Source organism: Centruroides vittatus, unplaced genomic scaffold, assembly GCF_030686945.1.
Source record: "Centruroides vittatus isolate TY-2023 unplaced genomic scaffold, ASM3068694v2 contig_986, whole genome shotgun sequence".
NCBI lineage: Eukaryota > Metazoa > Arthropoda > Arachnida > Scorpiones > Buthidae > Centruroides > Centruroides vittatus.
This window is the reverse complement of record NW_027122655.1, coordinates 1,535,722-1,549,233: the sequence shown is the minus strand read 5'-3', so window position 1 is coordinate 1,549,233 and position 13,512 is coordinate 1,535,722. Positions and strand designations below refer to the sequence as shown.

Genomic DNA, 13,512 nt, shown 5'->3' with positions numbered 1-13,512 from the left:
AATCAAGTTCTAATAAAGAAAATTGTTTAACATACCATATACCATAAACTGTTTTCTCTTTCAAGACAACATTATACTATTATCCAAACATTAGGATCATCACATATTACTACTACTACAAGAAGTAAAGAAATTAACTGAAGGAGCCAAACTGATGTTAAATCCTGCAAAGTGTAAAATTCTTGTTGAGGAAGACAAAAAAAATCTAGGCTATATAATCAACCAAGAAGGAATAAAGCCTGATTCTGACAATGTCAAGACAATCACAGACCTTGCATAGCTTCATGATGTCTTGGATGTCAGAAGATTTCTGGGAATGGCAGTGTTTTATAGGAACTTTATTTCAAACTTCTCAGATCTAGCTACATTTATGACAAAATTATTAAAGAAAGGCACAATATTCCACTGGAGCCCTGAATTTGATAACAAGTTTAAAAGCATTTGAGTAAACTTCCACTCGTACAGCACCTAAATTTTCCCTAACTCTTCCTATGCAATAGTCTTAGTCTTGTACTGTATCAATTTAGATTTATATTACTAGAAAGACCTGAAACAATACATTTTGACTATAAAATCCATCATTTGTTTACATGAAATTAAAAATCATAGTTGGTGATCTGCATTACCCTCTTATCAACAAATGTTTGATGAGAGGAAAATGTAGATCACCAACTATGATATTAAAGTTATCCATGAAAATTGTAATTGTGGGTGGTTTCCAAATGGGTGGAAAAATGTCATGACAATCGAGTGGTCAATACTGTCATGTGGGAGCGGAAAGACTCACTGAAACAGGTTTTCCATCTTAAAACCATTTAATATAACAAAAGTTTCTTACAACATTTTGTCAAGTTTCAATGTAACCCAGCTCGGAAAGCGAGCTAAAGGTCCACACAAGAGTCTTACGTTCCGTAAGAAGTTCTTCCTTCTGTCCCTTGATGAAGGACATAGCAAATCGATGGCCCCGGGGCATGTGACACAACTTTGAGCAAAAGTCTCTAGAGAAAAGGTGAATCTAGGCAAGTACAGATGAAACTGGAGGGTGAAAGTTATTCCCAGGTTGACGGAAAACCTCCCGTTGATCTCTCCATCAAGCACCAATTTACAGGATACATGAACTACAAACCAAGAACATAATGACCTTGATTTGCACAGTTTTATAAGTTTTTCTCCTAAAGCCGCCTTTTCATTGGTCTCAACTCATCACCTGGTGACAATTTGAAACCAATCGGAGGGCATGGGAGAGGTCAGTTTTGCAACTAAATACGATGCCTCTCGAGACACATTTTCCTCGACTTTAGTCTTTTTTATTGTTTTGATAAAAACTTTCATTGTTCAAGCAATACATTTAATTCCTCCTATTTGTGTCTAAAAAGATCTTTAATTTCTCAATTGATACCCCACATTCGGACCTCCCAGTCAACCCCCTATTTAGGTCCTCACAATTGTAATAGGCTGAGTTTAAACCCTTTACACTAATATTATTGACACTTACATCAAACTGGATTATATTAAGGAAATCATGAAACAACATGGATTTCTGCCAAATTGATACAATGATTAATCAACACTTTTGAAACACCAAGGGCCACATCACATGTAACTGTACTCTATAAAGAGGTTTACATTATACTTTTTTGTGCATTTAGACAAATACACAAGGAACTGGCTAAAAAGGAACAACATAAATGTAATCCAACAGTCTTTAATATTTTACATAATGACAAAGATCCTACTAGTACTGACTAAAATAGCCTGAAGACAATAAGTACACTCATCCAGATTTTTACCTTTACTAAAATCCTTAAATATCCTCTCCCAACCCTGAATGCAGCTAGGAGACCAATTCCTGTGACATATAGTACTTCTTCAAACACTTTTTATCATAGATTATCCAGAGTTACAAACCATAAAATAATATATCTAACAGTGGATACCCACTGAAGGATAAATATATATAAGTGTCTTAACATTACATTATGTAATCAATACCAAAAAAAAGTCTTTGTTTTTGCTTTTGTTTTTGCAATTTGAGCCAGATAGGTTTCTGGCTCAAAACAATATTTTACATACTGTAACAAATTGTTCAGGTTTCTATTTTGTAGAAGATGCTTTTTAAACAATTTTAAACACACACACACACATATATATAATATATATATATTTTGTACTTGTCAACATCTATCAACCAAAATCTGATTTCTCCCAATTAATTTTCCCCATAGACTTGTAATAACTATATAACAATGTATGTTCTAGCATTTTAAAGTCTGTTGGAAGAGGAAAACAGAGCTGGAATAGTGAATTAAGGTATTGTAAACTGTTTTTTTAAAGTTTACTGTAATATCTGTATTCGAGGGATAACTTTATGATATATTAAAGAATAAACGAAAATTCTTTGAATTTGGTAAAACAGTAATAATTTTCTATATGAGCAAACTCCTAATTAATGTATTTATATTTAATGACAGCAAATAAATAACAATCAAATTTTTATAAAGCTTCAGAAATAAAGCAATAAATTATAAATTATTTAAAATGTTCTTACGTGAACTGATAACTTTAATTTTTTCCAGATGTTCTACTTGTTCATTTGGAAGTTCAAATTTATATGGAATTGTTTTTGGTAGTTCTGATGTCCATTCTTCTTTTAAAATCTAAATAAATATATTATATTTTAAAATTTCCAAAAATTTTAAAAATTTATGTAAAATTCCATAATTTATTTTTATTCAGTATAAATAAAAGCAAACAAATGTAATATTTACATCAGGTAATAAAGGCAGAATGTTTTTAATATAATTGGCATTGTCAGCAAATTCTGCACAATGTGTCTGTGTCACACCGCCATAGATTTGAACATTCTGGTGTGTACCTTTCTCATAGCCAAATGCTGCTTCTAGTGGTTTAATCTCTATGTCATCAAAAGTCACGATTAAGTCTGAAAATATTAATTATTATTTTAATATACACTATAATAAATTTTAATTAAAATTGACATGGTTTTATATTTTACTTGATAAACATCCACTAAAATTTGAAATTTCCACGTCAGAAATTTTTGAATCAAAAGGATACAGACTTCCAATTAAAACACTACTATAATTATAATGATGACGAAGTAAAGAGGATGTCACAATATGCCTGTTTACAGGATACACATCACCATCTACCTAATTTTAATAAAAGTTTTATAACTATTTCAATATAATTCCAGTGTTTAATATTAAAATTAAGTAGCATTTTATAAAAAATAAATATTTACTTACCACAAGATCAACAATGCCATTATTCCTTTGATAATATATCCAATGTCTAAAATTATCAACAAATGAAGTGTTTTTTGTTATGTGTATTTTGCTAACTGAAATATTCAAAAATAAATATTTTTGGATTTTTCAAAATCTTAATTCAAATGATTATAAAGTGTATTAAAATAAATTTTACCAGAAGCATTAAGTCTTTCTTCAATAGAAAGTGATCCCCGAGGTAAAATCGTAACCATAATATAATTTTCACTAAGAAAAATAAATTACATAAATAGTTTTTAATGAAAAATATAAATACAACATTCATTTCTTATATACCAGGGGTGGCCAACAAGTCGATCGCTAGCGATGTCTTGACTTAATGTATTATATTTGTAACCGAACGCAACTGTATGCATGCAGTTATGACTCGACTCATAAGCAGTGAGTGCACTTCGTACTGAAACAGTGTATAAACATAGTATGTATTTCACACTTCCCCCTCCCCACTTAGACTATGCCTATAACAACAAGTCGATCGTGACACATTTTTACGATAAAAAGTAGATCTTATGTGCACAACAGTTGGCCACCCGTTATATACAATAATAAATTTATTATATACTATATGAAGAGTTTATTAAATAAAAACTTTATAGTATTTTTCTTTAACAGTTTTTCAAGCTCAGATATGCATAAAATCACCATTTAAAAAAACAAATCCAAAGAAATTCAAACAAATTATACCATTTAAATTTCTTAGATCTGATGACTGCTTCTGAAAGCTATTAGAAGTTCTTATTTTGTATATAAATGATGGTAGATATTAAACGCTTGAGTTTACATTAATCAAAAAACAAATCATTACAATTTGACTATTATAGAATAGTCAAATTGTAATGATTTGTTGAAATAAAAATGTAATCAAAACATATGATTACTTCTTCAATTTCTGAATTTTGTCTACTATCTAACAATATAAAATACTTGTGAATTGAAAAAAAATGCATTTTACTTTCACAGCTCTGTTATAGGTAACGAAGTATTACGAAAGAAATGCAAAATATACTTAGTTGCTTTTTTCACTCTTTGGGGTTTTCTATTTGAATCTGAAACCAAATACAAAGTAACTGTTATCAATAAACAATATTGTGAGTGTGATTGTAGTCCTTCCTGGAAAGCGCTAAAAATCCATAAACTTATTTCAAACAAGCAGCAATGAACTTTAGGCTTGCATTAATTTGTTATAATTAAACATGCAAGTTTCATATTGATATAGTAAAATTGAACTTTTATGATCATTACTATACTACAGATTTTGTATCGTTTAAAAAAAATTCATGATAGTGGCCTGTGGAATTCAAAATTGCAAGTTTAGTGATGCGTGAGGTCAGAAAGGTTGCCGACTGCTGTGCTAGACAACTTGGACTCTATGACTGTAAGCAAAATGGGACAAATCATTAAAGGGGAGTGTTAAATTTCTCTCCTGTCATTACTTATATGTGTGGCAATGATTTGTGTTATATGTCCTTTGTTTGTATTTTTATTTTTCTAACAAATAAATGGCCATGGAGTGGCATCTTTATCAAGCCCGCCACTTTTTGGTTAAGTGTGACTTTGTAACGGATCAAAGTAGTTGTGCATGATTTATACTCGTAAGGTATCCTAGTCTCCATCTGTAAACACATAAGTGATATATTTAACAAAATCAAATCTTTCTGTTGTTAGCATTTACACTTTTTTGGAATGCATATAAGACTCCAATGTATTAAAATTTCGAATGTTTTCTTATTTAACAATTTTTTCATTATCCAATCAAGTACACCTATGTTGTTTGCTATAATATTGAGTCATATATAGCTTGCCATGCCTTTGAGATTTGTTTTTTGTCTTAGATAGGCTCTGGAAGTCTGCTTTAAATATCTCCAGTGCTTCTAAATATCAGGGGTATATAAAATTCTGCACAAATACAACAAGTTAGATAGAGATCTTATATATATTGGGTCTACAAAAAGGTTTCAAAAGCAGCACCTTCCTGAACACAAAGCTGATATAGAAAGGAAGAAAAAAACCACCACCTTGGCTATATATGCCAGTGATAATGAGATTAAACCAGAACTGCAACAGGCTTCCCTAATACAACGAACATGCCATAAAAACCAACTAAAGAATTTAGAAACATTGGAAATATTTAAAACAGAATACCGGGGCCTATCTCTCAATTTTAAAGATGAAAAACAAATCTCAAAGGCATGGCAAGCTATATACAACCTAACATTAAAGCAAACAACATAGGTGCATTTGATTGGATAACAAAAGAAAAATTTTTAAAAAAAGAAAACTTTGAAATTTAAATACATCAGAGTCTTATATGCATTCCAAAATAGAACACTAATATCATTTGATTTTTTAGAGTTTCTACCTGCAGAAGGTCCTAGAACTGAAAACTGTTATGTTACTTAGTGCAAAGCCTAATAAAGTTTGTGAGTTTATTATAATAAGAAAAGGTTATATTGAATTAAACAGAAAGTTTTTGTGTATTTTTAATAGTTGTTGTTACTTAACATAGATGTGTAATTTAATTATGACAGTTGTGAAATTTAACACAATATTGCTAATGTGATATTGTACTCTTTGGCAAATAGAAATATAAACACGTTTTACTGCAAACCCACATACATTTCCCTCTTTATACCTGCTAACTCAGTGGACCCTTGACCTTTTAAAGTAGCGGCATTCCAGGCCCTGGTTACAAGGACTTACTCCTATTGCTTGGAGACATCGGATATCTACAATGAACTGAAACATGTCAAGTGTATAACATTGGCACATGGATACCACCAGTCCTTAATCAACAGGCTTGCTGCCAACCAGCAATCTAGGATAGCTATCAACAATATGAGGGTTAACGATGCAGAAGATAATCAGGTTGTTATTTGTTACGAACCATCCCTCTAACATATTTATAATAGAATCACTAAAGATTTAAACTTGCACTTAACATTTAAGAGAAAATGGAACATTTTCCAGCTTTTAACTAACACAAAGGACAAGTCTGATGACAAGAAGGTGCCAGGGGTATACCGTATTCCATTGCAAGATGAATGTTTTAACAGATATCTATCATACATCAGATCCATGTTCAGATCTCTTGAGGCCCGAATACACGACAACAAATATGATGTTGCCAAGGGGAATTATAATACTGCACTGGCCCAGTATGCTACCAAACTTGGGGTTTCTTCCTGTTGGGATGAAGCTACTCTTATAGAGTTTTTGACTGACACAACTTATGTTCATTGGAGGCTCTTGAAATTTATAGAGCGGACATGAAGGGAGATTGCATTAATTCTGACTATATTCCAGTTCCACAATTGTGGAAATATTATTTACAATGCCACAAAATATAACAATAATTTTTATTTTATTTATTTTAATTAACTTTATGCAATGCAGAGGAAACAATTTCCGTATCAAACATTGTGTAAATCTTAAAACATTGGACTATCTATTAAAATGCAACAAAATATGATAATACAGGTACTCCTCACTTTACGACCTATCTGTTTAATGACCACTCACACTTACGATCATCAGGTTTTGACCTGCAATTCAGGGAATCCCCTTTCTCAGCTTGAGTATCAGTGGTGACATGTGTACTGAGCATAGTATAGTCTTGCTATGCACTTTTTCTGTCAATTTCATTCCAACAAGCAGTCACTATGTAACTTCATTTTTTTTACATATTTGTAACCTCAAAAGAATACAGATGTTGACAAAAAGAAAAAGTATGGCATCATCTGGAGAAATTGTTAAGAAATGAAAGAAAGCTATTGTGAGATCCAGGATTTTAGGACTATTAAAATCCATTTTTAAGAAAATTTTTATATAACTGCCCTCGCGATTATTATTTAAACATTGCACAAGCTATAGATTAAATAACCTTTCAGTCAACCAATGGACGAGACTTTTAACAGTTAGTTGCCAAATGATAACATCCGATTGTGAAAGGAGAGGAAAGCAATCCCATTACATCAACAAAAGTCATGCCAAACTCACACCTGCAAAAGCAACCTTTGGTTCTAAACAACTGCCGGCCACATGACCATTTTCCCAGACAAATTTGTATATAAGGTTGAAGCACCTACACTTCAGGACCTTTTGTAATAATGAGGTTTTAACTGATGTAGAAGAGCTAGAAGGAGCTCTACGTGCCTCTACCTCCATAAAACAGATCTGACCCAGTTTCCAGAGAAGACACTTGCCATTCCCTCGACAAGATGATACCCTAGGAGCCAGATTCAATGGACGTCCATGAACGGACATCCCTGGCCCATAAAGGACAATGACTTGAGGACTCGCCCTAGACTCGTGATTCATCGACTATGAATTCTTCTCATGTAGTAGGAGGGCATACAGAGTCCTCTTACTTATAAATCGCATTTGAATCACAAGTTAGGACGCAATTTAAATTATTCTAAACTTATCCTAACTAGTGTCAGCCTGACAGGACAGATATCTTGAGATCTTTGGCCTTTACCTATTTCAAAGCCATCCAAAGACAACGTGAGCAGGTCTCACTGACCTGTCGCCGATTAAGTGGCATTTGGGGAACAGCCTGTGCCCTGGCTTCTCACACTATCGACCTTGAAATAAAAATAAAAATCATACAAGTCTACGAAGCTGGTAAAACAGTTAAAGAAATAGCATGTGACTTGAGCACATTTGACAATTTCAACGATTTTAAAGGATAAAGTTAGAGTGAAAGAGGCAGTGAAATCATCGACATAATAACTAGGCAGGGAAAAGGTCTTATTCGTGAAATGGAGAAATTATTGGCAATCTGGTTTAACAACCAGATGCAAAATAATATGTCAATAAGCCTTTTAGTAATTCAAGTTAAGGCATGCAGTATCTTTGAGACTTTGAAGGCATGGGAAGGCGAAAAATTAACAGAATCATTTACAGCAAGCTATAGATGATTTCAACAGTTTAGGTGAAGATTCAACCTGCATAATTGGAGAATAAGCGGTGAGGCAGCAAGCACAGATGTAGAAGTGGCAGAAAAATTTGTTGACAAATTGGATGGAATAATTAAAAAAGACAGTTACTGCCCAGAACAGATATTCAATGTGGATGCAACCGGGCTTTGGTGGAAAAAAAATGCCTGAAAGGTCCTATATGCACAAAGTTAAGGCAATGCCCAGTATCAAGGCTTTTAAAGATGGGATCATGTTGTTGTTGGGAGGGATTTCTGCTGGGTTCAAGTTAAAGCCTTTCCTGATCTATCGCTCTCGAAAACCCATGTGCATTAAAGAATGTTAATAAAAACAGTCTGCCTGTTTACTATCATGCAAATAAAAAGATATGGATGACTCAACCTTTATTTAAAGATTGGTTTTTGAACTGCTTCATACCTTCAGTCCAGCATTATTGTTTGAAAATGGGAGTTTCTTTTAAAATTATTCTCCTGCTTAATAATGCCCCAGGCCACCTCAGCATCTTGATGATCTACACCCTGATGTAAAGGTAGTGTATCTTCCTAAAAACACAACTGCTCTCCTACAGCCAATGGATCAGGGCTCTATAGCTATGTTCAAAGCATTTTATTTGCACACGACTTTTTTCCAAACTATAGCGGCAACAGAAAATGATGTAGTAACCCTTTGTGATTTTTGGAAATCGTACAGTATTTTAGACTGCATTAAAAACATTATATCAGCTTGGTATGAAATGACATAAGTGTATGCAAGATATATGGAAAAAATGCATAAAAAGTTTCGCGAACAATATCAAATCATTTGAAATCTTGAAGAAACTGATGGAATTCAAACAATTGCAGGCCTTGCCAATGCGCTTAATTTAGACGTTGAAGTGGAAGACATTGCTAAATTAGTGGATTATGCTGATGGAGAGCTAACAAATGCAAATTTAATAGAGTTAGAAGTGATGCAGCATTTGGAAGAGGAAGAGGAAAGAACTGAAGAAGTAAAAAAGAAATTCACGGTATATGGGTTAGCTAGTGTATTCTCAAAAATTAATGCAGCTATGTTAGAACTTGAAACTATGGATCCAAATACTGAATGTTAATAAAGTTGAACGTGGGATGAATGAACTTTTAGAGTGCTATAGAAAAATTTATCAAGAAAAAATGAAGCTTACAAAGCAAACCTCACTTAGAAGTTTTTTTTTTTGACTGTTACATACAGGACCTCTGCCTTTGAAGGTAAGGGAGTAAGGGTAAAGAATGTTAATAAAAACACTGATGATGACGAAACTTTTATTTCATCGTTGTCATCTCCCTTACCTGGACCCTCTACAGCTCCAGATAACCAAATAAACAAATGATAATATGTACATACAGTGCATGTCTTTTTATGAATAAATTTGAAGTTTGTTGCATAATTTTTATAATTTTATAATTTTACAACAATCCTATATTTCCGGCAGCTCCTCACTTATTGACTAATTTGCTTAACAACATAGTCGTCGGAATGGAACTCGGTTGTAAAGTGAAGAGTACCTGTATTGAGTATATTTATAACTTTATTTAAAAAAATAATTAATTTATATGTTGTAAACATAATGATTTTTGTATTGATCATCATTTAAATGTTTAAAAATTGGAATGCAGCAAAGTTTAAAAGTTAGAAATTTTCAAAGGATAGAACTGCTTTTTGTGTTTTTCTTGTATTTATTCCTGATGAAGGCCTCTGAAAGACAGCCGAAAACATTTGAACATTAAACATTCTTTGTTTATTTTGTGCTGAAATTCGCATTCAGGTGTCAAGTAGTTGTTGGATCCCACTCCACGAAATTTACACTATACACCAGAGATGGGCAACCTGTGGCCCGCATTCATATATTTTGCAGCCCGTGACACATAAAATGTGAATAAATATATCAATTTCACAGCTTAAGGAGATATGCAGCAAAAATTCAAATGTTATTTTTACAACTTATGAATGTGAATAGTTTTTCCTGCAATGAATTTAGTAAAAATTAAAACAAGAAACCGGCTAACAGACACATGGAAACTAATTTAAAACTAGCAGTGACGAATATTTAACCAAATATTTCCAATATATTATGTTTACATCAGTTTCATAAGCTAAATTAAGTATACCTATGCTAATTTATAGTTATATATGAATAAATAATTCTGATTTACCAACATTTTTTTTTCTCTTTCTCTTGTATGCGGCCCGCATCAGTTCAAAAGTCTTAAAATGTGGCCCTTACATAGAAAAAGGTTGCCCATCCCTGCTATACACAGTAAATCAGTTGTTTAATTCTGGACTCAATGAACTGCTTTAAGGTGGTTTCTGCCTCTGTTTGGTTGGAGAATGTTTTCTCTTGGAGGAAACTGTTGAGATGCTTAAATATATGGTAATCTGTAGGGAAAAGGTCTGGTGAATAAGATGGGTGAGAGAAAACTTCATACTCTAACTGGTTTCAGTTTCTGGTGGTCTGGTGGCTGATGTGTGACACATGAAGATGAGCATAATCATTAAATAGGATGCAGTCTCTTTGATTCACTAATACCAGCTGTATTTGAATCAACTTCTGGTAGACAACTTCCAATTCATGACAGTATTTTTCTGCTGTAATGGTTTCACCAGGTTTAAGGAAATTATAATGAATAACACCAGTTGCAGACCATCAGACAGTAATCATGATAAATGTATACTTGCTTACTGGAGACTAAAATTCAATAAAATAAAAAACCATTCAAATGTTCAGCACAATTCTTTAATATTATAAGAATGTTTTCAAATGCATTAAGTGTCCATCATCAGTCACTTTTCTTAAATTGAATGCAAAATTCGAAAAAACTACGCAAACAAATTTTAAATAATCGGTTTACAATAAAAATTAACAAGTAACATGCTACTAATAAAAGTGATAAATACAAAAATATGATATGTCTAGAGTAAATAAATAATAAAGTAATCCATCCAGGAATATCCTAAGCACCAAAAAGAAAGAGTTGTCCTCAATTACATACCCTTTCTTAAGCCATTTGTTAAAAGGATTTCCAAAAGTAGGAACTTGCAAATTATTTATCAATGTAATCCCACTATATACGGGCTATTAAGGAATGACAAGGAAAATTATGATTGTAACTCCTTAACAGGAATATACTCAATACTGCTAAGGTACCATAGGTTCCACTCTAACTTGGTGTATATTGGGGCAACGTTGAGAAATTTGAAAAAAAAAATCAATGAACGTTGTGAAAGTTTAGGGCGACAAGTACAAGGTCCAGCGAGCGGGATAGTACAAATAAATAACTAGATTTTATTCACATGACAAAGTAATTTATTTTCGCTCTAAACAGGTTCTTTGGATCCCAACAACTACAAGTAATTACTACACACACACACACGTTACAATCTATACTAACGAACAAAAGATCAACGAGCGCGACAACTATATGCGGGCCGAAACTTACAAACTAATACTTATGCTAATTATAACTAAGGAAGGAAGAGAAGATGGAAAATAGAAGAAGAAGAAAAAAAAAGGTAGAAATACCCGGGACTTTCCTGTTTTTTTTCAAAGACTTGGGTGAGATACTAGTTTGATGCTTTTCTTGGGGTGAATGTTGCTCCTCGTGTTATCTGTTGGCACTCTTTTCAATTTCTTTCGCTAGCTTCCTTGGGGTGAACGTAGCCTTCAATCGTCTCAAATTCGATCGGTGGCTACCCTAATTCCGCCCTTATTCTTCAGAATTCGAGTACAAGTCTCTTTTTCGAAACCTAGTGGTCTCCGATTGTCGTGCTAGCTATCTCGTGCCTTCCTTCTCTCCGTCCGTCCTCGTTGAGAGTTCCGACCAAAAGTGTCTCTTCCCTTTGTTCATCGGCCCCAGGGCCTTGCCTCACCCTTTGTTTACGTACACCTTTCTTGGAATTGGTAATCCCACCCAAGGGATAATGAACCAGAAAGACAAAGCAAGAAAGTTCTAGAAGATGAGACAAAGAATAGAAAAAAGAAAGATACTAAACTAAACTTAAATCTATATTTACAACAAAAATATATAGCGTACAGCTACAACGTAAGCTATCAGTGAACAAAATGGTTGACAGTACAGTCCTTGCTAATTATGTCAAACAAGGCATCACGGTCTTCTGGGACCAAGACTATCATCAAGGCTACTAGATCAAAACACGCAGTAAAGTTTTTGGAAAAATTGGAAATCCACAGGGCACAGAAGAGCACACATTACATCAATTATAGGAATGCCGACGGGCTTTCGACCTCTTGGAAGTCTTTTTGTGATGAGTTGACTTAATTCTATATAAAAGGGATAATTAAACTTAGGATATTCCTGGATGGATTATTTTATTATTTATTTACTTTAGACATATCGTATTTTTGTATTTATCGCTTTTATTAGTAGCATGTTACTTGTTAATTTTTATTGTATAACTGATTATTTAAAATTTGTTTGTGTAGTTTTTTCGAATTTCACATTCGATTTAAGAAAAGTAACTGATGATGGATGCTTAATGCATTTGAAAATGTTCTTATAATATTACAGAATTGTGCTGGATGTTTGAATGGTTTTTTATTTTATTAATTAAACATGATCTTCTTCAGGTGGAAACTGAGCTTTGACATGTGTTTTGGTGCTTCTTTGTCATACCACTGTGCTGATCACTTGCAGTTGTCATGTTGAATTCATTTTTCATCATATGTTATGATTCAGTTAGAGAACTGGACCATTCTTGTCGCATATGATCAGAGATGAGCAAATCTCCAGTCAAATACTTTGCTGTCTTTTATGAAGTTTATGGGGTACTCATTTGTCAAGCTTTTTCATCTTGCACATTGTGTCTGGATGCTGAAAAACAGTCGCACTGCTTATGTTAAGCTCTTTTGCAATTTCCTATGCAGTTTTTCTTGGACTGGCTTCAACTGACACTTTCAGTCAGTCGTCATCACAGTTGGACAGATGTCTACTATGGTCTTTATCATCAAGGCTCATATTACCTGATTGAAACTTTTCAAACCAATATAGTGCTCCGTTACTCAATTGTATATATTATTCTGATTGTTTATGTATGTATGTATGTATATATTTGTGTATCTATGTGCGACCGGGAGGTTGGCACCTCTTTGATGCCTCGTCAGGGCTGACATGGAAGCCGCAGCGGTTCAAAGATCGGACACGCAAGTGGTCGTGTTACAGAGCGATTGGATTCAGGATGGAGGGTGTGACAATGCACCGGAAGTAACAGAGGCCTCGTTAACTAAAGTA

At 33.3% G+C, this 13,512-nt stretch overlaps 1 protein-coding gene across 7 annotated transcripts in view; it reads right to left on the bottom strand.

Annotated features, from left to right (window-relative positions):
- Window positions 1–13,512, bottom strand: part of LOC136985988 (axotactin-like) — a 219,451-nt gene that overhangs the window by 43,583 nt on the left and 162,356 nt on the right. For all 7 annotated transcript variants that reach the window (XR_010882413.1, XR_010882412.1, XM_067283415.1 and 4 more), the window contains 5 exons: window positions 3,448–3,518; window positions 3,270–3,364; window positions 3,017–3,173; window positions 2,769–2,941; window positions 2,549–2,657 (listed from right to left, as the gene is read on the bottom strand). Coding sequence is in view for 5 of the 7 variants with exons in the window: in XM_067283415.1 (XP_067139516.1) it covers window positions 2,549–2,657; window positions 2,769–2,941; window positions 3,017–3,173; window positions 3,270–3,364; window positions 3,448–3,518 (605 nt within the window). In the remaining 2 variants the exon portion in view is untranslated. The remainder of the gene's footprint in view (window positions 1–2,548; window positions 2,658–2,768; window positions 2,942–3,016; window positions 3,174–3,269; window positions 3,365–3,447; window positions 3,519–13,512) is intronic.